The sequence below is a fragment of the Ascaphus truei genome, chromosome 2 (assembly GCF_040206685.1).
Source record: "Ascaphus truei isolate aAscTru1 chromosome 2, aAscTru1.hap1, whole genome shotgun sequence".
NCBI lineage: Eukaryota > Metazoa > Chordata > Amphibia > Anura > Ascaphidae > Ascaphus > Ascaphus truei.
This window is the reverse complement of record NC_134484.1, coordinates 438,013,703-438,040,306: the sequence shown is the minus strand read 5'-3', so window position 1 is coordinate 438,040,306 and position 26,604 is coordinate 438,013,703. Positions and strand designations below refer to the sequence as shown.

The 26,604-nt window shown below is 39.5% G+C and overlaps 1 protein-coding gene across 12 annotated transcripts in view; it reads left to right on the top strand.

Annotated features, from left to right (window-relative positions):
- DYNC2I1 (dynein 2 intermediate chain 1) overlaps nt 1-22,445 on the top strand; it is a 148,740-nt gene extending 126,295 nt beyond the window's left edge. For 8 of the 12 annotated variants that reach the window (XM_075587820.1, XM_075587827.1, XM_075587821.1 and 5 more), the window contains 12 exons: nt 448-536; nt 1,249-1,378; nt 1,782-1,954; nt 2,077-2,239; nt 3,654-3,761; nt 6,383-6,444; nt 7,029-7,080; nt 8,706-8,766; nt 10,443-10,542; nt 11,212-11,343; nt 19,654-19,877; nt 21,481-22,445. In XM_075587820.1, the coding sequence (XP_075443935.1) occupies nt 448-536; nt 1,249-1,378; nt 1,782-1,954; nt 2,077-2,239; nt 3,654-3,761; nt 6,383-6,444; nt 7,029-7,080; nt 8,706-8,766; nt 10,443-10,542; nt 11,212-11,343; nt 19,654-19,877; nt 21,481-21,652 (1,466 nt within the window). In that variant the 3' untranslated portion in view covers nt 21,653-22,445. Of the gene's footprint in view, nt 1-447; nt 537-1,248; nt 1,379-1,781; nt 1,955-2,076; nt 2,240-3,653; nt 3,762-6,382; nt 6,445-7,028; nt 7,081-8,705; nt 8,767-10,442; nt 10,543-11,211; nt 11,344-13,222; nt 13,305-19,653; nt 19,878-21,480 lie in introns of those variants that run through there. The other 4 variants (XR_012799327.1, XR_012799328.1, XM_075587828.1 and 1 more) reach the window with 4 other exon arrangements.
- Nucleotides 22,446-26,604: the final 4,159 nt, after the last annotated feature.

Sequence of the window (26,604 nt, the reverse complement as noted above, 5' to 3'; positions counted from 1 at the left end):
CAAACGTATGTATTTTTTTTTTTTTTTAGATACTTTTTATTTATAATTACAACAGGTTAAAAAATAAGTCTGGTTCAGTTCCTCATTAGTTTGTCTACAAACATTCATTATAGTAACTGTGAAATATGCAGCTCATGCAATGGTCGGCTAGATTTTGGAGAATAACTTCTTACTTTTGCTTTATTACTATATTTAAAAAAATATAACAATTTCAAACATTTTCTGCCACATTGTAATGTGTGAAATATGTTAATTAAGCTCCTGTGTACTCAATGTAATGGGTATGTGCATGGAATACATTTAAGTCCATTGCTACAGGAGGGGCCTAGAATAACATTGTCTGAAAGCAGCGTGTAGAAGTCCCCTATAGCAGTGTATCATTTTCTATTCTGCATTCTTAATATATATAAACCTCTCTTCTTAAACCTCTATTTTGTTGTTGTACAGGCCACAAAAATGATACGTCGGTCAATGTGGTGCCTATTGCCAAGGTTGACTCTCAGCGACTAACAAGCTTCCTCCGCTCTGCTTGTCAGGTAAACCTCTTACTTTCCTGTTGGCAAAAATGTAAACCGGTGGCTCTGTTATTTTACCATGGGATACATCTCTATGGGAAAGAATGACATTGAAGGTTTGTTTATTCATTTTATATGGTATGGTTTTGCAATATCTAAAGGATTATGACTAATGGTTAAAGTTTACAAATGAAGCATCAGCTGTTCTTCGTGACAGAGTCCTTTCCTATTGTGACAGATTGTCTCACATTCATCCTACTGGTGTCTTCCATAAATCATTCTGCTGCTACCACTCACAAAATACTTTAAAACATTTTTGAAGAGAACATACATTCCTGTTGAAATCGAATTTTAATAAATGTAGATCAGGATTCTCGCAGTCATTGAAGACATAAATCAGAGACGGCAGAAGTTATTGTCAAACAAGGGTTGCGTTGTCCTGTGAATAAGTGTGGTGCAGAAAGTCCATGTATTACCTGTTTTTTTTGTGAAGCCTAGAGTATGTTGATAAATATTTTTTTCATGTTGCAAAACGATTTTATATAAAGGCATTTTACAGAAATTTTTTTTGTCTGAGCTTGCAGAGATATATTTCGATCATAGGAATTGCACCATGCAAAAAAAAGACAATTATGAGAATACTGTTGAAATGTGTCTTTTTGCATAGTGATGGTATATATACTTTGAAGGAAAGTTCTACGTTTAAAATCCGTGATATTTATTTGTTTCAAAGGTCATTGCTGTTCTATTAGAAGAGGATCGCGCTGAGAAACAGTCAGATTGGAAGCTCCAGTCTGAAGAATCATGCATGTCTATCAGTGACGGCTGCTTCCAGTTAAATACCAACCTACCATTTCTTCATGGTAAAGTACATATACCCAATTCCTTTATATAGTGTATATAGGATATATTGAAATGCATATAGGCCATAAAATGTCTTGCTTGCCAGTTAGTTTTATAACCAAGATGAAGAAAAATGACATCATGAATGACCTCCCTGAAATTCGAAAATAGTCTCTGACTCATCTGTCCTTTTGAGATTTATTATTAATCACAAATTATATCAGAACACTGTTCATATTCTTTTTGTATAATTTATGGCAACCTCACTTTTGTAATGTCTCTGAATTGCAAATACTGTACAGTTTATTGTTTAGATATGAGTCCCCCCCCATGTTCTCATATTGGATATACTGTATCATGACCTTCTCAATCTAGCTACTTGTGTCTTTATAGAGGAAAATAACTGAATGATTTTGTTGTTAGATCGAAACATATACAGCTTACACTTCTCTCAAGTACAAAGACATATATTGCTTACAGTGCATGGCTTGTGCAACAATTCTGGTGCTGTTCGATTGGACAACAAGTACATTATCTGTGTGTGGAATATCTGGGAACCCTCCACTCCTCAGAAAGTTCTCATCTGCGAATCTGAGGTATGGAAAGCAACTCTTTCTTTTGCTCGTATTTAAAATCATTTTTTTTGTTTCTGTCCTTGCCTGGTTTGTCATGGCTTTATTATACATAATTTAATAATATATCTTGTGAAACATTGCAGGTAAAATGTTGCTGTTTTAGCCCTGGCAAAGCAGCGTTGGTGTTTGCTGGAACAGTGGATGGTTCAGTGTTAGTATGGGACTTACGAGAGGACTCCAGTATGCATCATACGATGAGTATATCGCATACAAATTGGACTTTTAGATCTGCAACATTTTCTACTGGTTAGTAACGTCTCCGGCTGAAATTTTCATTTAACATTACATAGTTTTGTTGTTTTTTTTTTTTTGTGGTTTGATATGGCTAATGGAATGTATTTACAGTATATGTTTACAGATAATTTTCCAAAATGACACTATAGTTTAACTATCTTTGATCTCCAGTGGGGTTTTACTTATTTTGAATGCAAGGATTGAAGACGATAAATGGATTACAGCTTATAAACACAAATAGATGAGAAAATTAGGAAAACTAAAACAAATATAAGAGATACACTACTTAATTGCATAACAATATCCTTTTGTAAATAATAAAAAAAAGTTTTATTAATTATTCACATGCTTGAACATGCGACCTCAGCAATCTAGATTTTTTGTTTTGTTTGCTTTTTGTCCATCAGTTAAACCAATTGATGTATAAGAATATATAGCCTAGTGTCCCTGGCTATGTTTTCTCAGGCCTAGCATGTAAGCCCTGGAAAGTGCAAGCAGTGCTGGGGTTAAATCCCTTTCACATGGATTTAGGATGTGAGTCTGTTGGCACACTGGATAATTTGTTGCCATAGCCAGGTTCAGGCTCTATGGCAGTTGGGAGCATCATGCTGGGGGGGGGGTGTTAATAGGTCACACATAAAACCTGCCAGTTTGAGGCAGGGTTATTAACCCTTTCCCAGGTATACAAGAGGCTCCTGACCCAAATTTAGAGGGATGATTTCAGGATGTAGCCTGCTTCCCATCGGGGTGGCGACTAGCCTCAAGCTCTTGGGGGGCCCTAGTCAGGGAATTGACCGTTTGCAAGATGCGAGGGGAGATGTACCATGATTTGTCGGGTGTAAAAGAATACCTCTCTCTCGCAAGAGAAGGAATCGGTGCCTGGCCTGCCAAATAAAAGGTGAACCGTTCCAAATCTGTGTCATTACTGGAAAAGGGGGTTCCTGTAGGGAACACTATCTACCTCCGGCAGCTACCCTGCACTAATGAAGTACCAGCCTGTCCCGTTGCTACTACCATCCGCTGAGACTAAGGTTCCTGGCCTACAGCAGTTGAGCTAACCAGCACCGCAGTACACACGTAGCATGCAGATATCCCGTGGGGGGGGGGGGGGGAGGAGAGATTTGGTGTTACAAATGTAAAACATAAAGATTGCTGAGATCCCATGTTCAAGCATGTGAATAATGAATAAAGCTTTTATTTATTATAAAAGGGTATTGTTATGCAATCATGTAGTGTATCTCTAATATTTGTTTCAGTTTTCATAATTTCTATGGCACCTTTGCTTAACCTTTTTGTTTTTGATAAAATAATTGTATTTTCTTGTTTGCAACAATGCAGTCAGCAGTACAATGTGTGCATTTCTTTCCTTTTTTGTATGTATTGAAAGGCTACATATAAATTGTAATATGCGTGTGTTTTAATGTAGATGGGGTTTTTACTAAAATAAACCACACCGGCGTGATAATGGCGATAGAACCAGTCTCCAGTGTCGTTTATAAGGATCATGCGATATCAACACTTTCTTCTCCTGAAGGTACTGTAAAAAAGTCACAAATATCACGAGTTCCAATTTGCATTCTATTAATGTTAAATAAATGTGCTGTATGTGAGAGATTACTTAAGGCCCACATTCTGTGAAATAAGTTTGTCAAATTCAATTCTAAATCGGTTACTTTATAAAAGCTTTTTTTTTTAATGGCTCATTGTCTCTAGCTATTTGTATTTAGCCATACACAATAACTCATATTTACTAAGATGTGCTATGCCATAAGACACCTGCCAGCATTGGAAGACACCTTACTGTCTAAGTGATTGGGTGATAAGATGTTTCCTTGCACTGGGAGGTGTTTTATGGATTAGCACCGCACTTGTTGATGTATAAATAGCTTTTAAAAGGTTACTTCCCCCCCCCCCTCCTCACTTCACAAACAAATTGATTTCCAGCTCCTGTCTGCAATGAACTGCACAGAAAAGGATCTGCAATGCAAAGAGAGCTGCGTTTACCCAATTAGACAAGTTTTAATTCATGAGCTGGATATCATTTTTATTTTATTTTTTTCTCACCAAACCTAGGAAATACTGGCCAAAAAAGGACTGTATTATTAATAATAATAGCATGTTTTTGTATAGCACTGCTAGTTTTACATAGCGCTTTACAGAGCCATTTTGCAGACACAGTCCCTGCCCCAAAGAACTTACAATCTATGTTTTTGCTGCCTGAGGCACAGAGAGATAAAATGACTTGCCCAAGGTCACAAGGAGCCGACACCAGGAATTGAACCAGGTTCCCCTGCTTCAAACTTGGTGCCAGTCAGTGTCTTTACTCACTGAGCCACTCCTTGTTGTCCCTATGTTAATTTATTATGTTGGCATGAAGGGGGTGCATGGCTTTGACACTGCTACCTAGCTCCCAAAACACCTCTCGGAACTGAGCAGACTCTTATTATATGAAGAATTAGGTATTACCCGAGCATATTTTAAGTGTTCTACGTTGGGAAGAGAACACTGTTTGTCTATAGCCGTACCGTATATTAGGTTAAAATACAGTATTTAAAATGCATTTATAAAAATCAACCAATTAGTAGGTAAATGCCAAAACGTCCATTGGGGATGAGTGCTTCCTCTTCAAGAGTATTCCCAACTCTCATATAGTGAAGAAAATTGAACTGCATTGGGTGAGAAGAGCACACAACACCCCTATGATGGTGCAGATTTTATTATAAATAGTTAAAAATAAAAACAGGACAAAATCCCACTCACAATCTTGGGTGCTGCAGACTTTGGTCCACTTGAGCCTCAGTGCTCCTGGATCAGTCACCGTGTGTTGTAGCTGGTCCGTTGGATCGCGTGCACGTGCGCTCGTGCATGCTGCTAAATACTTCCGGGTTTCGCCAGGCTTGATCTTTGATGTGAAAGGGGAAATTACAGAGGGCTGCAGCTGTAAAGAGTCTTAGGATTGCACTGGTCAATTCAAATGTCTCTCTACACGTTTCGAAAAGACTTGTTTTCCTTCCTCAGGGACATGGGTGGAAAGAAAGTCTTTTCGAAAACTCTACAGCTGCAGCCTTCTGTAATTTCTCCTTTCACATCGGAGAGGAAGCCTGGTGAAACCTGGAAGTGTTTAGACGCATGCACGAGCGCACTTGCACGCGATCCGGTGGACCAGCTTCAGTACAAGGGGGACTGATCCAGGAGCACCGAGAATGGAGGCAGCCAAACCTAGAGAGTCTGACACCCAATTTGTGGTGGAAACGCTGGGTCTAAGTGCTGACTGCAAGATTGTGAGTGGGAATTTATTTTTAACTATTTATAATAAAATAATCTGCACCATCATAGGGGTGTTGTGTGCTCTTCTCACCCAATGCAGTTCAATTTCCAGAATATTATTTGCATTCCTTTGAATTTCTATCATTGCAATACAACACCATGCTGCATTGTCACTACTATTCGTTTGTTTTTTTAGTACAGGATTCTGATTACTGTAAAGGAGCATTAAGGGCAGTGACAAAAATATGCTAAACTCCTATTTTACCATGTTTTTATTTCCATTCATTTCACAAGTAACATCACACTGTCCACTAAGGCACCGGTTCTCGACTCCAGTCCTCAAGCCTCCCAACAGGTCAGGTTTTAAGGATAAGGCTGCGTCCTCTGTGCCGCTGACCACGCTCATGCTTGAGCGGTGATGTCACCAACTCTCCAAGCATGAGCGCTTGGCTGTCCGGCATATTTTGTTTTACGCGTGAGCAGGGGAGTGGGAATGGCTGGGGGCGTGGCCAAGCAGTGACAGGCGCTGATTAGTTGAGGTCATGTGACCCTTCAGCGCGCATGAAATACTAATTAATCTGTCTCGGCTAGTGCCCGTGAGCGTGGCCGGACAGATTTGAATTAATTGTGCCAAGTGCGGTCAGCGGCACAGTGGACTCGACCTAAGCCTGCGTCAGCACATGTGGCTCAATCAGTGGCTGAGCCACCTGTGCTGAAGCAGGGACTGATTCAGCCACCTGTGCTGAAGCTGGGATATCCTGGGGATAGCTTCCAGTCCATTTATTTGCTTAATCATTTCCATTTTACTTGGCAGTACAGCAACTTGATATAGCATATTGCATTAAAAAGCATCTTATCTGTAGTGTGAAAAATTACTTTCTCTTGCAGAAAAATCAGGGTTGTCCTTTCAGATTGCATCATTAGATGAAAGCGGGCATCTTATTTTGTGGGTGAGTATACCCTCTGAAAGAATAACACTAGCATTGTTAATGATTTAAGAACCACATTATTGTTTTACACTTCCAAAAAAAGTAAATAGAATCACTGTGAAAAACAAGTTAATATACAGTATAAAGAACTCCAGTTCTAAATTAAGAGAGATTTGAGCACCCGGATACAGCAATACTAACAACCAAAACAGTTTGCTCACACATTTCTGATATTATTGGATCTAAAGTTCCAGAAGTAAAAGCGGGCAGCGGTAGGCAAAATAAGTAATTAAGAGGGCCACACGGCTGGGCCCAAGTTCCATGGGCTGCATGAGCACTTCTATTGAAGTCATAAGCCAAATGCTTTATTTACTGTAGATAGCTCTACATAATTGAGTACATGGACTTCAACATTTCTATTGGAATCAAATATCATTAAAAGTAAGGAGAAAACCTTTAGCTTGTTGAAAGTTTTCAGTTATACTTAGTATTTCTTGATAGCCGCATGTTATATCTAGGGATCCTGAGGTGGTAATGTACATCAGACTAGTATGTAAACCAATCAAAATTCACACGCCATTTTGATTGCCATTGTTTGTTCACAGGTGGTGGTAGAGCTGAGAAAAGTGGATTTGGCTGGTTCGCAAAGTGATTTAGGTAAGAGTATATCATGGACAGGTAAAGCAAGACATGGCTGTTCCCCTATTTTTTAATTGTCATAGCAAATTTAAGAAGTAGCTTGACCAGATTTATGTCTCGTGCTTTTATAATTAAAGTGAAAAATATTATAAGGCCAAGTATCTTTTATCCATTATTTTAAGTTTCATCTAAGAAAATGCATTACACATGTGTTCACTCCCCGGTTTGTGTTCCTGTGAAGAGTTTTGATATCCCTTATAACTTGTTTAAACATCTAGATTGATGCAGTGCACCCTCTCACTCAAAAACACTTACATGGTTTGTACTCTGAATTGCTATTTGTAGATATATACAGTATGTGCTTCTGTCAGATTGCGTTCATACATGTCAAGATTTTGGCTGTAATGTCGGTATGCAGGGCCACAGACAGATTTCCCAGGGCCCAGGACTACAGTTTTTGACCGGGCACCCCTCTCCCCCCCCAAAAAAAACTTCCAACCACCAAATACATACAAAAAAACCTACCTACCCAATACATATAAACAAATACATATAGTACCCCACATACATACATACATACATACATACATACAGGCATACCCCGCTTTAAGTACACTCACTTTAAGTACACTCGCGAGTAAGTACATAACGCCCAATAGGCAAATGGCAGCTCACGCATGCGCCTGTCAGCACGTCCTGAACAGCAATACCGGCTCCCTACCTGTACTGAAGCTGTGCACAAGCGGGGAGGCTATAGAGCCTGTTACAAATGCGTTATTTACATCAGTTGTGCACGTATATGACGATTGCAGTACAGTACATGCATCGATAAGTGGGAAAAAGGTAGTGCTTCACTTTAAGTACATTTTCGCTTTACATACATGCTCCGGTCCCATTGCGTACGTTAATGCGGGGTATGCCTGTATATTTTTATTATTGTACACTGTATTTATACATATATAAAAAATAATACATATAAAATACCCCAATGCATCTACAAAAGGCTCTAATGCATCTACAAAAGAGCCCAATCCATAAAAAAAAATCCCTCCCCAATACATATACAAATACCCCCAAGCCCCCCAATATATATATATATATATATATATATATATATATATATATATATATATATATATATATATATATATATATATACACCAAGCCCCCCAATACATATAAAAATATCCCCAAGCCCCCCAATACATATAAAAATACAGACTTACCTTGGGTCAACCTTTCCTCTCTCTGTCCCACGCCGCTGAGCTTCCACTGCCGCCGCGCGCCGGGGCTCTGACGTCAGCGCGCGATACGCCGGACGCTGGGCCAAACTTCAGAGCCCGTCACGCGCCGGCAGTGGAAGTCTGGCCAGAGGTCGGGGGAAATTTTCAGAGCTGGCCGCCCCTCCCCCCCCCCCCCAGCCAGAGGGCCCGGGACGCCAGCCCCAGCTGTCCCCCCCTCTAGCCGGCTCTGTCGGTATGAATACAAATTTTGTTTTAAATTGAGCAAATTACATTTTTGTTTTTCTTCACAAGTTCTGAAGTAATCGCACATACAGACGCGTAACCACTTAGAAAGTTAGAGTAATTAACATGTTTACTTCATTAATATTGTTTAATAATTGTTGACTTTTCTTTCCCCAGGCTTAATTCCTGGGGGTAAAGTAAAGCTGGTACATAGCTCTGCTATACATCTTAATGGAGAGTAAGTGCATCTGTTTTCTAATTGTGACATCGAACTGGATTACGTGGAGCGGATTTTCTGAAGTGTTTAGTTTCCATTTGATTTACTTTATACACTTGTCTAATTTTGTAATACTATGCAATTCATTTTAGTTGAAGACCGCATTGTTTCCATTCTTCCGGCATTCAAAAAAAACATTAATTTCTTTTACTTGTTCCTAAATATAAAAAAAAATAATTATCTAAATAACAGCGAATTATGTGTTCTACATATAACCGTAAATGTGTTTTTTTTTTTTTTTATAACTGTGAAGTTCTTTGAGTCCCATTGGGGAAAAAGTGCTATATAAATGGTTATTGGTTATTAGATGCAGATAAGACCTTCAATAGTAGAAGTATGCACAAGACACAATAATGTGGAATTGTTATGATATTTATCAAGGGCATAAAGGTGCACTTAAATGTGCACTAATTTCCCCATAATTAAACATCAATTTATACCGTTTTGAGAAACCATTACAATTGGAATCAGAAATTGTATTAATGCCCCATTCATTACATTGTGAGCACCCCAGTGCCAGAGTTGGTATGTGTCCTCTACATATATTAAATCTAGGGAACTGGAAGAGATTTATTTAATTAGAACCGAAGTCACAGTTCGGCTACAAAAGTAATGTATAAGAAATGGCTTTGGACTTTTTAATATCTCATGCTATCCTCCCCTTGTTTCCTATGGTAATAGGTCATTTTCTCTGGTTCTTTCCTTTTTATAACGAATTTACTTCTGATGTAGGCCAAAAGTTTGACATTTTTTTTAAGATTGCTGCATAAGTCCAAATTCACAAAGCTTTATTAACCTATTTAACGTCACGTTAACCCTTATTAATAATGAAGCAGTATTGAAGCAAATCGTGTGATGTTAACCAGGTTTTCTACCGTAAAAAACGCTGTTATTCCAAATAACGTGCAAATGAACGCATTGCAGACTAAATTATATTCATTCACTGAGGTCCTGAAAAGTTAACACTAGGAAATAATACTACATTAGTTAAGTCAGGGGTGCTCAACTCCAATCCTTAAACCCCCCCAACAGGTCAGGTTTTCACAATATCCCAGCTTCAGCATAGGTGGCTCAATCTCTGATTGAAGCAGGCATTTGCTGAAAACCTGACCTGTTGAGCACCCTGAGTTGTCATACCTCACTTTGATGTTACTCCCATCCAAACCATGAAATAGGGTTATTGAGAGAGAGCTCAATTTCAACTGTTATTTGTTTAATATTATTAGCTTGATTAATAACTCGTTAACCCAGGAAGAATAACTGTCGTTTCTGTTCGAAGTAATGCCACGTTATTTGCCTTGACTTAACGGATCTTGGTGAATCTGGGACTTTGAGTTGATGCTCCACATAATGAGATTGAAAAGGTCCAGTTCTTGAAACTATAATGGTCCCTACATGACTGATTATTTTGTTTTCCAATGATTCATACATTCCTGGTGATCGCCATTAATTTCAAATACGTTTGGTTATATGGAACTAGGCTTGTAAAGTACCTAATAAACGCCTATTTTTTTTATTATACTGTAAGGTACGCACAATAAATGTAAATGATAAAACGTGCTTGCCGGGATTTATTTGCACTTAACAATCATTTCTTCAGACAACGAAATCCACTTGTTCATATTCTCTTTTTCTAGTTTTTTCTCCAAAGATGTTATATCCTTCGGAATACCTGAGACTCTGAATATTAAGTTTCTACCTCAGGATTCCAATCATTTTGTCATTGGAACAGATATTGTAAGTAAAAAAAATATTTTATTTTCATATATAGAATACTTAACCGTTTTAAGGGATGCACCATATTGCAAGCCACTTTAGATGCTAAAACTTTTTTTTTTTTTTTTAATATATATATATTTTTTAGTATGTGTAAATGACATATATTCAAATAATAATTAGAATGATTTAATATCCCTTGTCTAATAGCTCCAGTGTGTCTTACTATTTTCTTAAAGCAGCAATCCCCCCCAATTGTTTTTAATTTAAAGCTGAATTGAACTGGGTGGGTGTCTTAGAGCTCATCTGCATCCCCTCCTGATTTCTGAGATATTTGTAGTATATTTTGTGCTACTTGCAACACACCCAAAACTACACATATGGCCACCGGGACACGCGTAGAAAGTTGCAACATTACCACCTGATGATGTTGCAGCTTACTATTGCCTTCAGGAGTAAGCTCTTTCCCCGTGGCCTTTATGTGTCCACTGGGCAAATATTCTTGTCCAGTGGAAAAACGTATCTGGCGATAAGGAACCAGAGGTTCCCCGGAGTTCGGACAAATTGATTAGCTCTGGGGGACTCCTCGGTTGAGGTAACCTTAAAAAATTACGTAGGCAGTTCTGCTGCTTTAAGCAGGTACTATTTTCTTTGCATCAATAATAAAATGTTTTTTTTTTCCCTGAATAGGGTCTTGTAAGTCATGGTACAAGATATGGCTTAATAGTACCTCCTAAGCAGTATAAACCTCTGCAGAGCAAGACCAGGCCTGTAAAGGTCACAGCAATTGATTTTTCACCATTTGGGGTACCTGCATTTTTGGTAAGTAATTTTACGTGCATTTGTTTCACACCTGTAGTGCTCTCTACAACTTACTCTCTTTAAAAAAAAAAAAAAAAACAATTTTTATTTAAAGCTGCACTCCCAAACTAAGTTAAGATTCTAGGGCAGCTTTTGAGCATGATTACAAATCTCCTACATCGTCTCGTAAGAAAACAGAGGCCTAAAACATATTCTTAGGCCAAAAGCTAAGCTCCTTAACCTCTCCAAATTACAATAAATAATGTTATAACAAAAGGGTTGAACAAGTTAAAAAAAAAAATCTACTTTGAAGAAGGGAAATGACCTCTTGGTCAGGTCTAGAAAAGGAGAACTGATATCTTCTTGATGTACTCAAATTCAAATGTAACATACAATCTTAGATCAAGAAACAATCCCAATGACAACTGTACCTTTATCCAAAAAGATATTTAAATAGATGATTATTAGTAATTCATTGACAGAGATAGTAATTAAAAGTTCTAGTAGCCGTAGTGGTCCTGGAGAAAAGCAGATTTGATGTATGCAGTGATGCCTTTTAGTGGGCCAACATTGGAGTTCTTCGTAGATTTAAATATGGTGTACAAACATTTGAAAACTTAATAGCTTTCTTTTTCAAGTGTACTTCAAGACATTTGAAGAGAAAAACATGAACATAAATGTGCAGAACTAAAGTTGCTCAGGGTCCACCCGACACGACCGCATTATAACCGGGATCACGAAAAGAAAAAAAATGGCAGCCGCAATCAGGGGACCCGGCGGTACCCACACGCAGGACTTACCCGGAGCAGGGTGCTGGGGATCCGACACAACGGGTCAGCCATCGCGTGGGGGTGGGGGGTGTTGTGTGTGTGTGTGTGTGTATATATATATTTATATTTTTGGAACAGGAGCCACGCTGAGATTGCGTTATAAGCGGATCCGCATTGTAGCGGATTGTGCTATAACGGGGTTGAGCTGTATATAGACAGTGTTCGACAAACCTATACATTTGCTCGCCCCGGGCGAGTGTATTTAACATCGTGGCGAGCTCCTATTGGCCCAAGCAGCACACGTTTGGTACTAGGTGGCGAGTAGATTTTTTTGTGTGGCGAGTAGATTTTTTGGTGATTTGTCGACCACTGTATATAGATATATCTATAGACAGATATATAAACAAACTTAATATATAACACACACACACACACACACACACACACACACACACACACACACACACATATAGACACATACATATAGACACATACATATAGACACATAAATATAAATACGCATATACACACACATTCCTTAAATAGAAAAAAAAATGCAAAATTCCCATGTACACTTATAGCAATAATAGACAAAGAACAACATCAATTACCCAACCCAAGGTATGGAGAAATGATGATACAGCACAGGTAATTAATTGAATTAAAAGAGTATAATTAAGTTGAACAAGAACATTAATGTTTCAGTCCTGCACAAAGAACCTTCTTCAGGGTGATATATATGTGTATGTATTTTTAGGGGGATGTGAAGGCAGCACTCATGTAACAAAAAAAACTTGCCTGGGTGCATTAAAATGAACGAGTCATAGTGGGGTTGGCTAAGCACTCACAGTAACTTTAGAAAAAATGAAGTGATTTATTTAGTACATAAGTCTGGTAATAGTCTAAAGCTTCAAAATTATCGTCACATTTAGGGTCCACGTTTCACATCCATCCATCCGCATGGGCAGAATACACTGAAATAGTGTCTTGTTTCTTCCAAATGTGATCCACCCCATCTTCATTCTCCTATTGATTTAATTCAAAAAGTTCCCCTCCGCTGTTAATTGGTGGCCAAAGGTAGACTTCGTTTTCGATTTCTTATTCTATTCCATTTATTTTGATCTTTGCAGACTTTAAACATTTGTTGAACATCACTTTGGTCTTGCTAAGATTCAAATGGAGGCCCTCTTTCTTACTTGCTTACTGGCTTTGGTGAGTTCTCCAGTGTGTTCCTGAAGGTCTTCTGAACTTGTAGCAAAAATAACAATGTCTTCCGAAAATCGTTAACGGCTCAAATATTCACCATAGATTATGATTATCTTTTTCTTACAATTCTAATGTGTTGAACAATTCTTCAAGTGTTGCAGTTAAAAGCGTTTGGTGACATGGTGTCTCCCTGCTGCACTCCCCTGCTGATCCTTATTTTTCTTGTATCTTCATGTAATCTAATGGTTTATGTTTCATTCTCTTAAATGTTCTTCACAATATCAATGTACGCTTTTTCAACACAGTCTTTTTAATGCACCAGGACTGCTGACGTGTAGACAGATTCAAATACTTTTTTGTAATCTATAAATCCTAAGATTCATATTTTATTACTTCGGGAAATCACTTCTTGTACGACTTGAATGAGGTTAATTGTTTTATATCAACTGCAAAATCCAACTTGTTTTCGAAGATGGACAAAGTCCAGGATTTATATACACTGATTGGTCTGTAGTTCTTGAGGTATACTTTGTCTCCTTCCTTGTGGATGAGCATAACTATGGCATTGTATTGTATGTCTTTAGTTATATAGCGCCATTAGTGTACATAGCGCTTCACAGTAGTAATACATGTGGTAATCAAATAAATAACAGATAATATAAATAACAGATCATGGGAATAAGTGCTTTAGACATAAAAGTAACATTTCGGAAGAGGAGTCCCTGCCCCGAGGAGCTTACAGTCTAATTGGTAGGTAGGGAGAACGTACAGAGACAGTAGGAGGGAGTTCTGGTAAGTGCGTCTGCAGGGGGCCAAGCTTTATGTATCATGTTTAGAATATCCACAGTGCTATTCATATGCTTCATTAAGCAAGTGTGTCTTAAGGTGGGTCTTAAAGGTGGATAGAGAGGGTGCTAGTCGGGTACTGAGGGGAAGGGCATTCCAGAGGTGTGGGGCAGTCAGTGAAAAAGGTTTAAGGCGGGAGAGGGCTTTAGATACAAAGGGGGTAGAAAGAAGACATCCTTGAGAAGAACGCAAGAGTCTGGATGGTGCATACCGAGAAATTAGGGATGAGATGTAAGGAGGGGCAGAAGAATGTAAAGCTTTAAAAGTGAGGAGAAGAATGGAGTGTGAGATGCGGGATTTGATCGGAAGCCAGGAGAGGGATTTCATGAGGGGAGATGCTGAGACAGATCTAGGAAAGAGTAGAGTGATTCTGGCAGCAGCATTTAGGATAGATTGTAGGGGAGACAGGTGAGAGGCAGGAAGGCCAGACAGCAGGAGGTTACAGTAATCAAGACAGGAGAGAATGAGGGCCTGAGTCAGAGTTTTAGCAGTCGAACAACAGAGGAAAGGGCGTATCTTAGTTATATTGCGGAGGAAAAAGCGACAAGTTTTAGAAATGTTTTGAATGGTGAGGGGCGAATGTGAGAGAGGAGTCGAATGTGACCCCTAGGCAGCGTGCTTGGGCTACTGGGTGAATGATTGTAGTTCCAACAGTAATGTGGAAGGAGGTAGTAGGGCCAGGTTTGGGAGGAAGTATGAGGAGCTCTGTTTTAGCCATGTTGAGTTTAAGGCGTCGGAGGGCCATCCATGATGATATAGCAGAGAGACATTCAGAAACTTTGGTTTGTACAGCAGGTGTAAGGTCAGGTGTTGAAAAGTATATTTGTGTGTCGTCGGCATAGAGGTGATAATTAAACCCAAAAGATGTTATTAGGTCACCTAGAGAGAGTGTGTAAAGAGAAGAGGTCCCAGGACAGAGCCCTGGGGTACCCCCACAGAGAGATCAGTAGAGGAGGAGGAGGTGTTAGCAGAAGAGACACTAAAAGTACGATGGGAGAGGTAGGATGAGATCCAGGATAGAGCTTTGTTCCGAATACCTAGAGTATGGAGAATGTGGAGGAGAAGAGGGTGGTCCACGGTGTCAAATGCTGCAGAGAGGTCGAGTAATATGAGCAGAGTGTAATGACCTCTGTCTTTGGCAGCATGGAGGTCGTCAGTTATTTTAGTGAGGGCTGTTTCGGTGGAGTGAGCAGTGCGGAAGCCAGATTGTAGAGGGTCTAGGAGAGAATAGGTGTTGAGAAAATGGAGCAAGCGAGAGAATACAAGACGTTCAAGTAGTTTAGAGGCAAAAGGCAGGAGGGAGACAGGTCGATAGTTAGAAAGACAGGTAGGGTCAAGCTTGCTGTTTTTGAGTAATGGTATGACTGTTGCATGTTTGAAGGAGGATGGAAAGGTTCCAGAGCAGAGGGAGGAGTTAAAAATGTGTGTAAGCGTAGGGATTATAGTAGGAGCTAGAGGTTTTAGGAGATGGGAGGGAATGGGGTCAAGAGGGCAAGTGGTAGAGGGAGAAGAGGAGATCAACAGCGACACATCCTCCTCTGAGACAGTGGAAAAAGACTCAAGGAAGGCAGGAGGAGAGTTAGGAAGAGGTGTAGGATGGGGGGAAGAAACAGAGGGGATGTTCTGCCGTATGGATTCCACCTTTTCCTTAAAATAGTCAGCAAAGTCCTGAGCGGAGATGGAGGAAGGAGAGGCAGCTGAGGGTGGTTTGAGTAGAGTATCAAAGACAGAGAACAGTCGGCGTGGGTTAGACTTGTGCATGTTGATTAGTGCAGAAAAGTAGGCTTGTTTATCTTGCGAGAGGGCAGAGTTGAAACAGGATAGCATAAATTTGTAGTGAAGGAAGTCTGCGAGAGTGTGAGACTTCCTCCAGAGGCGTTCAGAGGAACGAGTGGAGGAACGCAGCATGCGCGTGTGGGAATTTAGCCAGGGTCTAGGGTTAGAAGGGCGAGGGCGGCAGAGAGAAAGCGGGGCATGTAGATCAAGAGACGAGGACAAGACAGAGTTGTACTATCTGACCAGGTTGTCAGGGTCTGTAGCAGAGCTGAGAGAGGAGAGGGAGGAGCGTAAAGTGGACTCAAAGTCAGGTAAGTGAATAGAGCGCAGGTTTCTGCAGAACCGGGGGGTAGATGGAGGTGGAGAAGGGGAGAAGCGAGATAAAGAGAATGAGATGAGATGATGGTCAGAGAGAGGAAAAGGGGAAATGGAGAAATCAGAGAGAGAGAAGTTTTTAGTGAAAACCAGGTCTAAGTAGTGGCCATCCTTGTGGGTGCTTGCTGCAGTCCACTGTTGAAGGCCAAAAGAAGAGGTAAGAGAAAGAAAGCGGGAAGCCCAAGAGAGAGAGGGGTCATCAATGTGGCAATTGAAGTCCCCAAGGAGAAGAACAGGGGAGTCTGAGGAGAGGAAGAAAGAGAGCCAGGATTCAAAGTGAGAGAGAAAGGCAGAAGGGGGATGAGTAGAGGTAGGTGGGCGATAGATGACCGCCACATGAACAGGGAGAGGAGAGAAGATCTGGACAGTGTGAGCCTCAAAGGATGGAAAAGCAAGAGGGGGGAATAGGAAGGGTTCGGTAATGGCAGACAGAGGAGAGCAGGAGCCCCACGCCTCCACCCCTGCCATCAGGGCGCGGAGTGTGGTAGAAGGAAAGGCCACCATAGGAGAGGGCAGCTTCCAGAGCAGAGTCAGACTGAGTGAGCCAGGTCTCAGTTATAGCAAAGAGAAGCAGGGAGTGAGAGAGAAAGAAGTCATGTACAGAGAGGAACTTGTTAGAAAGAGAGCGTGCGTTCCAAAGGGCACAGGAGAAAGGGAGAGAGGAGGGAGGGTGGCAGGGGATGGGTATGAGGTTGGAGGGGTTGACACCAGAAGGAGTATTTACATTACTTCATTGTTGTGGAATTTTCCTGTTCTTCAAGAAGAATGTAAAGGGTTTTGCAAGGATTCTTTCTGCTTCTTTCAAAATTTCATTTGTAATTCCATCTTTCCCATTGTTCATGGATTTTATTACTTTTTCCACGTCTTCTGGAAGGATGTATGGTACATCATTGGTGATTTATTCTTGGTTTTCCTCTGCTGGTACTGACCATGGGGTTTCAAACCTGTCTCCACACTCTTCAAATCAGATCTTAAGTGTGGTTCTCCCTTCCGTGTTCAATGCCCACTCTCTCATCCGTTTGGTGAGATGTTTTGAGTCCTTGGGAGCGTTCAAGAGCTCTTGATGAGTGAGCGGGCGTTTAACACGAAAGGGAGAACCAGCACTTAAGATCTGCTTTACAGAGTGCGGAGACATGTGTTTGAAACCCTGTGATCAGTAGTGACTGCAACGACTGACAGCCTCATCCAGTGGAGCGTCAGTGTACCATTGCCAGTGTGGGGGTCCCGAGCTAGTTTGATGGAGTGCGACTTTTCTGAATCTCCTGAGATAAGCCTATATTCTATTTACATTTTGTACGTGCGATACCTTTGTATGCATTTGTAATATTTCACTAGTCTTCACTGTGTGTTAAGGCACTTTTTTTTTTTTATCGGCTTATCGTTTCAACACACACACACACACACACACACCACCACCACCACCACCACCACCACCACCACCACCACCCCACCCCTCCCCTCCCCTCCCCTCCCCCAAAATGTATTAATAAACTTGAGGTATAGGGCCTGATTCTATATACTATACTCTCCTGCTGTGATATAGATGGCCTGATTTTCTATATAGTCTGATGCTGCCCCTCTGGCTGTTTTTGTCAGAAAATGCCCGTTAAAATTGATGGGGGTATTTGGCCACTTCTCCTACATTAAATGACCCCCATAGTCCATTAGACTAATCTATTGTATACAATACTTGAAATACTTGATATGCATATCTAATTTCAGTTTATAATTTATTAATTCATTTCTGTTACAGCATTAAAATGATCCATCAAAAATGTAATGAAAGCAATGAATAGGCTTTTTTAGTGTTGGGCAAATATAACCCATCATTGATTATATATAATTCCTAACTAAAAGTAAACCAGAATAATAGATGAAAAATATTTGGTACTCCTTTCAGCCATCAAATTCAATCACTACAAATTGATAATGCGCAAAATATACACAGGATCATAGAATGTGGAATGTGTTTTATTCCTAAAGGCACAACCGTGTGAGATCTATATCTATATCTATATATATCTCTCTCAAAAACATTTGCCGCTTTGGATTGCCTCTTCAAAATCCAATATTTGGTAATAAGGCATGATATTGAATCTTGAGCACCAAATCATTTAACTTCTTTGGTGCCTTTTTTTTACCATTTTAGATCTCTTTTTATTTTTGGCTTGGCAACAGCATTATTATTGGTCAGTGTTACATCAACATTCGAGATAAAGGCGTCTGAAGAAACGTCATAGTACGGGATACACCAAGATGGGAAGCGAGTATTAGTCCCCCGATCAGGCATTTACTGCCATTCAAGTCAATGGCAGTTAACGCCAGATCGGGGTGGCCTTACCCCACATTGCAGCTTGATATGTACCAGGAGAAAATATTTTAATTTGCACCAGCGGAATATGAATCTTGCTAATCTTGTTTGTTACATTTGGTGCAGATTTCTTATTAGCTTGTGGTTCGCACCAGTTAAACCTGGTGGATTAATTTCACGCAGAATAAAAGGATAAGTGTGCTAGTGATATGTGCTAATATTGATCCATCTTGTAATAACATTGCACAGACTACTGTATCTGCTCCCTTAGCTCCTCCCATAATCCCTCCACAAATAAAATATTGTAAAGCTGAAATACACAAAGTCCAGAGAGCTTCTACAGTGCATGGGTGGCACTTGCCGTCCACTTGGTTCGAATGGAGCAGGATTGAACAGTGAGCGACAAAGCCATATTTTGGAGATCTGCACATTCTTAAAATACAGCAAGGGAATAACACTTCAAGTTTGCCTTAAACATTGCACCAGATTTATTAGAGAACCCGGTCTTATGGGAAGCAGTAGGATCGTTTGCTTTGAGCCTGGTGCATTTGTTTGCTACATATTTGCCCAGGTTTTGAAACCAAGAGACTTTGCTACATATGCCCTGTAAAGTTTGGAGTCCTTTAGAGGTGAATTTATACCCATAACATTTGTATATATTTTTTGTGTAGGTAGGACTGCACTTGTAAACCTGTAACATCAGTATGGCAGATCTGATAAATGTGTGTGCTGGGACCACTTTAAGTAATATTGTCCCTAAGTAGAAATAGCTCAAAGGTCTTTAAGTGCACTTATATTATGTGTATTATTATTATGCAATTCTGCATGTTCTTTGAAATGTCCTTGTTCATAATGGACACATTACCCCTCTCCTCCTCCACGAACATTAACAGTTCCATCCATTCCTTCACTAGGACATTTGCAAAAGGCTAATATCTGGTTCATCAGTAATCAGCATTAACTGCATTTTATTCTGACTTATTGACTTTCTCAATATTATTCAGCTAAGTTATTACTACTAAGAGCTCTCTCTGTGTTGTTCTTAAGGCAGGGTGTTCAGATGGATGCATACGTTTACATATGATAACTGCTGAGTGTCCGGTCATGCAATGGAACGACAGCACTAATGGACATTCAATTACTTCACTGCAATGGTCTTTAACTAGACCTACTGTGTTCTTCGTCTTGGATGCTACGTGCTGCATTTACATTTGGGATTTACTGCAGAATGATTTGCAGCCAGTAGCCAAAGAGTCTGTCTTGTCTGATCAGTAAGTAAATCATAAGACTTTTAATGTTTCTTTAGTTTTTTTTTTTATTTTCCCATTTTGGATCAGTTGTAGTGAAAGTAATACAATGCAGTGAGCACCAAAAATAAGTGCGCACAAACCATACATATTTACCACAGAAGATATTGATTGTTTGAAAAAGTTCTATATCTCCAAAGCTTTAATTCTTATGATAAACCTTTTTGTTTTAGCAGTTTTGTATTTCTGTAAAACAGGGAAATTCCCTAGAAAATAGCCACGTGCGTTTTGGTTTTTAAATTTTCCCCGAAACAGCATAAGGACACGAAAAAGCTTTATCCGTTACAAAACAGTACTTGCAAATACAGTATGTGTTTGTGTTGTGAAAGCACATAGATGTAGCAAGATGTAGTGTCCGCTCTGGAGATTTATGGTGGATATATTGTGATATTTTGCACCACCACAGCTATCAAATGTTATGGAAACGGTGATAATTTGTGTAATAACAGGATATGTTGTGTTATCTGGGGGAATAATGTAACATGCTACATACATGTGTATGTACTTACTGCAGTTCCGTTTTGACATTTTCTATAATATGGTGGTTTAAAAAAATATTTTTTTTTTTTTTTTTTTTTAAACATTAATACTGTTTTTTATTAATGTGGAACGCCTACACACCATGTGATCATGTATCGCATCACTTTTTCCTTGTGACAAATAAGGTAAATAACATACCGTATATGGTTCTTGCACAACATTATTAATTTTTTTTACGACCCTGTAATTTTAATGTTACCATCGCAACCTATAATGTAATTGACATTGTTTTTATCTTATTGTTTTATAAATCTTCCAAACTAATTGTTATGGGCCAGGATTTTGCAATTGTCTGACAGGGGAATTATGCATTTAAAGGGACAGTCCCGCTTAGTAACATACTGCAAATACAATAAATTGAAGGCCCTGATAAATTCATGCGCTACAATATTGATTCGTGTTATGATAAGTGAGCTTTAAAAATGTAGTCCATAAAGCTTAACTGCTAAAAAACGCTATAATAGTGTAACAACTATTTAAAAGAGCTTACCTTTCTTTAACTGTAGTTTGTAGATCATTTCTAGTTCGAGTATTTCGGAGTTAGTGTTTAGAATTCATTTTATTAAGCAGTTCTAAGAAAATCCTACTGGAGAAAATACTTTTCTATGAAAACATGGTCAGAGATTTTACGATGAAACCAAACCATGCGGCATTTCATATGGGAACAAAACAGGCACAGTGAGACTTGTGCAAGGTGAGAATGAGCTGCAAAAAGGGATTTGAACAGGGTTTTCCCATTTGAATTACAGTGACAACATTACAACACAGTTTGTGCAATTCGAGTATCAGATTTAATCAGGGAATTTCACAAGTTTCCATGGCTATCCAGGATAGAACGAAGATATTTGGAGGTCTTTAAAGATCAAATTTAGCACTTCTGGGTGATGGTTCATTAAAACAATGATACTATTCTGAGCACACATGTAATTCTCCTTCACCAGGTACGACTGCTGGGACCGCGAGAAACATTGGCAATGTAAAATGCATGTTTTATTATTTCATAAAAGCTATTCTTCTGTATCCCCAGAGTACTCAGTATGGCAGTTTTGGGCGAACCAGAAAAAAACAACGGTCTCATGGGGCTGGCACTGGCAAAAATCTCTGGGAAAGTGGAAATCCAGTATATTAAGAAAATGTGGGCCAAGTCTCAGCCAAAGGAGATGGAGAAGCTGCGTATGATTTTGCAGGAGATTCTATAACGATTACAAATATTTATTTATTTTCAACAAAGAACGACATTTTGTTTGTACATCAATTCTATATTTGTATGATGCAACTGAATATATAATTTATTGTACATTTTCACATGTATATGCTTATCTATTCCTCAGGCTTGTATTGGCACTAATTGAATAATTTTAAATACTACAATTAAAACTATAGCTGGGACACACCCAGCTCCAATATGGGGCATCGGCGTCTGCCATTTACTTGACTTAGTTGTTAACGCAAGATGTGTTTTATCTGAGCTTTGTGGCTTTCCTCCATTGTATTAATTTGCAGTGCAAACCCAAATAAAGCAGTAAATAGTGTTTCAATGTTTCCAGGAGAAGGGTATTCAAATGTGCAAAATCTAGTTACCCTCAACTACATTATACACATCAATATAATGCTGGGAAAATACATATAAAACAATAAATGATTGACATCTGTGGTTTCTTCCTATTCAATGGTCATTAACATAACAATTTATTAACAGTGCCAGACAATGTGGTTGTTTTGCAAATTTTATACGGTAGCCTTAATTGTGACTAGATGTAGCAATCATACCAAACAGAATGTGGCGTGACTGCAAAATCTTACATTTTCATTGTGTTTAAAGTGTTTATGTCTTATTTGTATTTACTTTGGCTTAATTTTTAGTACAAATATAAATTTCCTAGCAGTTTTAGAGTCTTTTATTTTTATTTTTTTATAATATGGTTCCTTAAATATTTACTAAAAAATTTGTAGACCATGGCTGTGTGTAAATAAAAGCCTGAATATTTAAAATTAAAAGGCTGATTTTTGTCTTTATTATTGTTATAAATGTTTCTCAATTTTAGTTGCAGTACAAGAGGATATTGGTGATGCTTAAAGTTTATTGTATGTACAGTAAGTTAGTTGAAACCAAATGTATTCTAAATCAAACAGCACTATCCATTTACTGAAAGAAAAAAATCAAAACTGAGACAGGTGCAAAAGAACAAAAGGTTTCCCTAATTCATATAATATACACAGAACACCAAGGTGTTCAAAAAAAGAAAAGTGGTATAGGACAACAAAGCTACCGATGAGAAGTAGAAAAAAAAAAACCTGTACCTACAGGAGGCCGAGACTGCCCGAGGGAGACACCGAAGGACCCTTTTCTTTAAAAACTCTGTAGGGATCCAAAGGAAAGTAACATGGTCCTTTAGGGGTACGTGGGATTGGGGCTTGAGAAGGTGGTCTGTCACCCCAAAGCATTGCCTCCCTTTCGTGTATTTTGTTCATTTTATTTTTTTGCCGCGATTTACCGCTTTGATTTTTCTCCCAGTCCATTCTAGCGTTTAGCCCCCATTGTGCGGTTTTGCCTATTCCAGTTTTTGGATTTCCACACCATTTTTTCTTTTGTGCACCTGCCTCTGCTCTCTGGCTGCCTGTTTGAGTGGTGGATGAGTATCATGTTTTTTCTACTTATCTGTAGCTTTGTTGTGCTATACCACTTTTTTTAAATTACAGCTGATTTTTTTTGTAATGATTTTTTTTTAGCGCTACATCTTTTTATTGCTACGGTACATTGCTGTTCTGTCTTTGGGATTATAGCTTTACCCCTGTAAAGATTTATTAGCGCTTGGCGTGCTGAGGACACCTTTGTTTTCTTTCTAGTTAACACCAAGTACCGCAATGGAATTTCTTTACTTGCATGTTAAAAAATACAAAAAACTCTCATTTGTTTATAAAATGCATCAACTATGATACAATATTACAAAGCACATTTTACTTCGTGTTGATACATCACAATACTTACCCATAGGAGAAATGCCCACTCCAATGGGATTATTCAGTAGTTAGTCTGTCTAAGGGCGCGATTATAGTGCCGGAGACACAACGTTGCCCGAAAAAAAAATGCATTGCTCCCGCCGCGTGCGCTTATAGTAAGCGTGACGGCGACAATGCGGCGGAGCGATGTCGCGAAAACTGGCAGCCGGCAAAATTTGATTTTTCGAGGGCTGTCGCCTCGTGAAGGCCCTTGAACCAATCAAATGGCAAGAAACCCGCGACGCCGCTGCCTGGCGAAATATAACTTTCGCCTGTGGCGACGGGTGCCGTCGCCATCGATGGCACTATAGGCGCAGCCTTAGGCTGCGCTTATAGTCTCGGCGATGCGACGTTGCATCAAAACAAATGTGTTGAATCTGTCACGTGCGGCTTGGTCGCGATTGCTGGAAGTCAAATCAATTTGATTTTTCAGCAACCACATCGGGACGTCAACGTCTCCGGGACTATCCGCGCAGCCTTACTTGGCTCACAAAAAAAACAATTAAACAATTCACGTTTGTAATTGACATCATTATGCACATTAAATTACTGAATTAACCAGCATTCTTTAGTTTCTTTGGCAATAAATATGCCTCAAAAATGAATTTAAAGAAAAGTCTTGATATATTCCAAGTATACAGAACCCCAATAAGCTCATATTGAACCCCCCCGTTTTAAATATATTCCAAGGATCAAGCAAAATAACGCACCTCTATGTAAAATGCAACATCCATTTATTGATCAAAACTTGCTAAATGGCAATCCCACAATTACCATTGTGACCACTTACAGAAAGGAAAAACATAGAAATTACCCCGTTAAACACTTCCTTTCTGGGGGACATTGGAACGATCAGTCTTGGCAGTGTAGCGGTTCCACACGGAACATTTAAACATGCGCTTATTGGACCTTTGTCGGGTGCTGGGGGATATTTTCTATTGGAGCGGGATGTCGGGCGCAGCAGAGATTTTTCACTGTCCAATGTCAAGCAGTGAGGTGCCCTGCGTCCATGTGTGCCGGCGGTATTTTGGTCACGACCAAACGTCCCAGACCGGTCTTGGACTACCTTCCATTCCAGAATTCCTTTTGTCGTTCTAAAGCACACTAGAATAGTGTTTGATTAAGACTTCGATAACCCTGTCTTGACAAGATACCCACCTCACTTATGCCTTTTTGTTCAAAGGTTGTCCTACTCTCAAAATACTTACTTTATGGTTGTCAGCTTAGTAAGCTTCACATCATGACATCAACAATAGGTTTCTTCCTTCTCTGAACTTGCTGCAACAAAGGTCAGGGGCCCTTATAAGCTCTGGGGCTCTGAGCTACAGCCCAGTTAGCCCATTTCTTAAGGTGGCAATGTGTCCTCCTTGCAGCATCTGCCAGCCCTGTGTGCCATCCTCTCCCTATTCCAAGTTTCTATGTTATATAATAAACACCTAACAATAGATAAGAGATAAAAGGAAAGTCCTTTTAACACCAATGTCTCCACACTAAACATGTCTGTGATTACTGATTGTTAAGTAAAAATGTTGTCTTTTTTAAACTACATTGATTACTTTATCTCTACTAAATATGCTTGTTTAACTGTCCGAAATCAATATCACAGACAAAACAGACATGTTTAATGGGCCGAAATTGTTATTGAAAGGATCGTGATAACTATTGAGATAAGAAGTGATATTGTTGCCTAAAAGTCACGTATTTCTTTATAAAAAGTTTTTACCAAGAAGTACTGTAAGCAGAGGTAGAAGCATTCAATTCTCAAAACGGATAATGCCTCGGGTGCACGGTTACACCCTGTGGGGGGTAATCAATGGTGAATAAATCTTGTGGCGGACAAACTGGCCAAAAATAGGTCTTTCCAATATAAAAATAATCTGCTTTATTGTGGAAGAATTGACGTTTCGGTCCAAATGCGGACCTTTGTCATGCGGGCGGTTTGTCCGCCACAGGATTTGTTCAACATTGATTGATTGATTACCAGGAAGTAATACATTGAGAGTTGCCATTCATTTTGAAGTATGACTTGGGCACAGAGTTATGATAATAAATGGTTGCATTAAATGAACAGTGTTGATACATTTCATTTACAGACATTTCATGGACAGTTGGAGATAATATATGGTTATGGGCGTATGTAACAGTTAGACAAGTTTTGAAATTGTGTTAGCAGAGGTGGAGTAGGCCTGCAATGTGTTGTGTTAGAAGAGGCCCTGTCCCAAGAATCTTATAATCTATAAGGAAGGGTAAATGGAAACATAGGGTACATTAAATGAGGTTAGTGAGTTTCAGATTGTAGTAGAGCAGCTGTAACATTAACAAACATCAGTGAATGGCAGCAAAAGTCTGACACCCTTTGGCTGCCCGTCTTTGTGGTGACACAGTAGGCTGAAGGGGGCTCTGACTGAATTCATCTGTGCTCTGAAAGTCCTCTGTCCAAGACAGGAAACATTCCAGAGGGTAGGGCTGACGAAACACATAGCAAGCAATTGCAGATTCTTAGACTTGGCTTACTTTCTTTCTGTCTCCTGGCTATTGTTAGTTGTTTATTATATAGCATAGAAACTACACATGTCCACCTTATCATAGCTATTTTAACCTGTAGGATTTATTTTTATGGAGATTTTGATTTGAATAACACTTTAGTCTGCAGTCATAAATGGGAACGGTTAGAAATTGATTAGTTTTAGATTTGGTTCAGCTCTCCCTCTCTTTATTCCAAAGTTGTATTTAGTAATATACTCTCACTCAATTTTAGGCAATAATCCCCAGAGTAATTTCACTTTCGTACGTATAGTCAGTCCAGTTTTTTAGTTTGACTCACACTGGTATTCTTTTATGGTAAGCACTTTCAATCACATACATCACTTTGCACACAGAGCCTCTACATGGCTACATTTATGTATAACTAGCTGAGAGACCCGGCGTTGCCCGGGATGTAAATGCGTAATAGGTAGTATTATTTATAACTCGTGGAACAATAGGTGAGTATTTGTTGTAAAGGTTTCGGGGGGGGGGGAGAAAGGGGAGCGGGGGGGGAGAAAGGGGAGCGGGGGGGGGGAGAAAGGGGAGCGGGGGGGGGAGAAAGGGGAGCGGGGGGGGGGAGAAAGGGGAGCGGGGGGGGAGAAAGGGGAGCGGGGGGGGGAGAAAG